Raw genomic sequence first — 4,505 nt, forward strand, 5'->3', positions numbered from 1 at the left:
TTCGATTGAGTTCACTTGGTATCGGCAGCTATAGATCCCACAAAAAAGGTAATTAAACGTAAAAGCATAAAATAACGATCCGGGCATGAATCAATTAAAAATTTTATGCTTATAAAAAGTCGATTTTTTTTTCCTGTATTTTGTACATATGTTTTCTTTTCTTTTTTTTATACAGTACAAAACATTGTGATGCGTATCTCGAGTATTGCAATTAGAATGCAAAAAATTAGCAGGAAATGTACTCTAAAAATTCTCAGAAAACCTTTCGCTTTAAAATTATATGAAAATTTTTACAGCTTATTACTTGCTGGCAATACCTCGTAAGTATGTTTGCTCGTGCTATGTAAGCAGAACAAGGTGCCAACATACACACATACATGCATACATACGTATATCTACTCCGCAAGCAAACACAAACGACACATTTGCATTATCTATAAGTATAAAAACATTGTTGCACAGTACGTAGAGAGATAGAAAGAGAAGTAGAAGACGAAGAAGAAGAAGAAGAAAAAGCTGGTAACTCACATACATGTATGTACAACAGAGAGGTGAAAATGAATGCCTTCGTAAGCACATTAATTATACAAATTAGGTGAATACAAATAACTCTCGGGAATTTAAGCGCACTTATGCAAAATACTCTAGAAAATTATCTAAGAAAAAATAATAATAACAATACGTTAATTAAAAAACATTGTACAGAGAGCGAAGTAAAAACTAATTTTTTTAAAATTGTTCATACATTCATTTCATACATTTTTTCAGTCATTCATTTTGCATTTTCCAAAAAAAAAAAAAACCAAAGTTCGGTTAGAGAAAAAGGAAATTTTTGACAACGCTTGAGATAGAGAGACAATGTGTTAAAACATTTACAGGTTAAGTTCAAAAGGGGATTTTAGTTAGTAACGTAGTTAGTAAAGCAGACGATGGGAAGTATTGTAGAAGTTTAGAATAGATTTTGTTGTTGTGTAGTAGTTTTTGATGGCAAAAAAGTTTTGTTATGAACTTTACCTGAGCATTTTAGACCTTGGTGATAAATGCCATAGAGTAGCGAACCACAATGATCGCAGAAAGTTGGTCCTGCGTATGTGAATGGTTCAAAATGATGTACGGTTTTGGGTGAATCCTTTCAATGTATTTTATTATTTTTTTTTTATGTGTTTTTTTAAATTTATTTTGTGAGTAAAGTTTTCAATTCAATACAATTGAATTTGAGTTCGTGGTAGTAGTTGTTGATACATTGACGCGCGTTTTTCATTTATAAAATAATCATATTATTGACATGTTTTATTTTTGTTGTTTTCGAAGGTCGTTATATATGAACGTATAGGGTTTTGTTTTTTTATATTTTTTTTATATTTTTTTTTCGTTTTTTTTTTAATTTAATGAGATTTGTATTTTTTTTATATATTTATATTTAGATAAAATCCAAAAAAAAGTTTGAAATCAAAAAATAAAAAAGAAAACGAGCAAGTAAACAAACAAATCATAACCAATTATATAAATGGTGTTATTATTGTTATTATTGTAGAAAGAAGCATAAAAATGAATGTCTAGTTAGACGTTTCGCAAATTGCTATAAAATACAAATGTAATCCAAATGTAAACAGAAAAATGTGAAAACTCTATTACTATATATCATGCTATAAAAGTTTGCCCTGCGCAGGTAATTTTAGGCAAAACTAACTGTTTTTCTTTTTTTTTACATAAATCTATACCACATATGAATTTTTTGAATCTGTGTGTTCTGTTAAAGAAAATTTATATTAAAAAAATTCATTTTCTCTTCCCTGTATTTTATTATATTTGCCTTCTTAGCTGCTATTGCTTTTGTATGATCTAAAAAAGATTGTTTTTTATATCCACGTCTAAGGATCACTCTATAAAGTATATATAAGCGTGCCTGCCTGTCTGTTCGTCTTTGTAATGTCTTTGTAAAATACTTTCGTGTTCGTAAGAATGGAGACAACGGCTTCAAATTTGGAAGAAGTTCTTGCGCGTAGATTGATATTGAAAATTATCCAAATTTGCAAGTGGCATGCCCATAGTGCAATATTAAGTGAGAACACTTCATTTTCTTTTTGCTCTTTACTTTGAATTCACAACAGATATGACGATAATAATTTGCAGATTTATGGAAAATAGGAAAAATCGACTACACCCACGTAATATTATACAGTACAGCACTTTTGAATCTATCTAGGCATATTTGTCTGCCCGCACGTTCGTTTTCGTGTACGTTGGTTTATTTTCTTGTAGTAAACGTCCTTCTGAACTCAAAAATGAACACATCGGCTTCCAATTCGACATGAATATTGCAGTTGCAAGCAGATCGATATTGAAAACGTACTAAAGCGGTCAGAGGATGTGCTCACAGTACAGGGATATGTATGAACATTCCTTTCAAAAGGAAAAAAAAAAAAATGAGTATTTTGCTCATTACTCATAAATTGCAACAATAAACGCTCTTATGTTCTCTTTCAATATCAAAGTTTTGGATGTAGAAGATTCGGCCATAGGCGAATATAGTTTTTTTACTTATGTTTTTTTTTTTTTTTTAAACACGATTTTTGTGAACTACGTTCCCGTAAAGTAAAACAAAGCAGAAAAATTTTCAAACTTACTTTTGCTATTTTTTATCTTTAATCTTTAGTTTCCTTATTCTAAATTTAAATAATAACATTCTATTAAAAAAAAAACACTCTCCAAAAAAGAATAAAATTGTTTATGTGTTTAATAAAAAAACTTACGGAATCGATTCCTTTGTCTTTGCCTGGACATTTAAATGTAACGTACTCATGACAACGTTTATGAACCACATAAGAACACACTGTCATAGAATAATAGAAAAAGGAAAAACGAAAGAAAGAAAAAGTTTATATTTTTATTATTTAAAAAAAGCAGGAAAATTTTTGTTGACAAGATGTCTTTCCACCAAATGTTGTCTCCCGTAGCTGGAGCGTTGATTGCGAGTGCCAAGTTTCTTTATTTACCTTGACATTGAAAACCTTGTTTGCCAAAACCCCTGCAAAATAAAAATAAACAATAATTCTTTTTTGTTCTCTTTTGAATGAATAAAATCTAGTTAAAACTATGCTAATTTTGTTGAATGCCTGTAAACAGAAGTAAGATTTAGTTTTGAGTAAAGTTATAAATTGAAAAATAATATTTTGATGAGCAAGAAGTAAGGAGAGATCGTTTAAATTGAGCATTAGTTTGTTTACAATATTTTATTATAAGATAGAGCGATTGTATATATCCTATGTTATACATTTCAAATCTATGGGATTGTTACATTTTTCAGGCTTCCGTAGAACATTTTAAAAAAAGTCGCGATTCTTAACTACTCGGCTAGCTTTGCGACTAGGGCGGCTTTTTATTGATGTCGCTGGTGGTACACAGATGCGAGTGAGAACTGAGATGGACTCACCTTTCATTATTCAGAATCACTTCCGGAATCGTTTAAGCTTCTCTGGCCGTCTGTCTGCCTACCCCCTCCTGTGTTTTTGCGTCGAACATACGGATTGTAATTTTTCTAAAGGTTGGATAAAAATCAGCAACTTAAAAATCAACTTATTTGAAACTTTAATTTAAAAGCTTTAAAATTTAAGATTTAGTTCTGCGATAACTATAGCCATCAACTTTGCTGAACTTTGAATTTAATCCGGAAAATCAGAATCTTTGTATGGAAAATAAAGCCTTATTGCATGCAAATGGTAAAAGTTATTTGATTTGAAGTATTGCTTGCCGCTGCCTAAGCATTTTTCCCACTTGCCTGATAAATTCTGGATGCCTTGCCCAAAAACGCTGTTGCTTTGTTAAGGTAAATCAGTCAGTGAGCCATTTTCGCACATTTCTTGAGAACTAAAGGAATGCAATCAAGTAGTAATCAGAAGGGCTTCCGTTTGATAAGTAAATGACAGGTGCTATCATTTCACAGTTGAATCTTTCCAGTAGATAGATGAGAGGATGTGATGTAAAAAATGACCTTATGATACGTTTTTTGAGCAGTTAGGAGTTCAAATCAATTAGTTATTGTTGATAGTGTTTGGCTTTAACAAGTAATAAAAGATGAAATTCTTCTGATCCCGTCAGATACAGAATATCGACCGTCTATCCAAACGATGAAGTTCACCGTCGTTGTGGATGGTACATACCCTTGGATCTATCCATGAATTTTTACGCTTCGAATTCTCAAAACGAATTCACTTTTTTCCCCAATCAAGACACAATGCAAAAAGAGCTTTCTTATCGTTCATGAAAAGAAAGAACACTTTCAACGTATCTGCTTTATTCGACATATGCTTTGCTATACAAAGTATTATTGCGTTGGGACATGTCTTTGTAGTACTCCAGTTGAGCCACCTATGTCCTTTGCTTGGAGCCATCTATCGACAAATTTAGGTTTCATGTTTCAACACTTGGTATCTACGCGAAGGCAGTCGTGGAGATAATTTCTTTTCGAGATTTCCATCTATTAATTTCATCAGTTACTTTCTTTC

The 4,505-nt window shown here is 31.3% G+C and overlaps 1 protein-coding gene across 2 annotated transcripts; it reads right to left on the bottom strand.

Moving 5' to 3' along the window:
* Nucleotides 1-840: 840 nt before the first annotated feature.
* On the bottom strand, nt 841-4,422 carry LOC119644282 (protein kinase C, brain isozyme-like). 2 transcript variants are annotated; one of them, XM_038043820.1, is made up of 4 exons: nt 3,434-4,422; nt 2,997-3,028; nt 2,754-2,833; nt 841-1,129 (listed from the first exon to the last, which is right to left on the bottom strand). In XM_038043820.1, the coding sequence occupies exons 1-4, from the start codon at nt 3,438-3,440 to the stop codon at nt 1,024-1,026; spliced, it is 225 nt and encodes a 74-aa protein (XP_037899748.1). In that variant the 5' UTR covers nt 3,441-4,422; the 3' UTR covers nt 841-1,023. The 2 variants fall into 2 exon arrangements, with proteins under 2 accessions (XP_037899748.1, XP_037899747.1); XM_038043819.1 differs by having other exon boundaries at nt 2,754-4,422.
* Between the last annotated feature and the right edge of the window lie 83 nt (nt 4,423-4,505).

This window comes from Glossina fuscipes, unplaced genomic scaffold, assembly GCF_014805625.2.
Source record: "Glossina fuscipes isolate IAEA_lab_2018 unplaced genomic scaffold, Yale_Gfus_2 106316, whole genome shotgun sequence".
In the NCBI taxonomy this organism is placed as follows: Eukaryota; Metazoa; Arthropoda; class Insecta; order Diptera; family Glossinidae; genus Glossina; species Glossina fuscipes.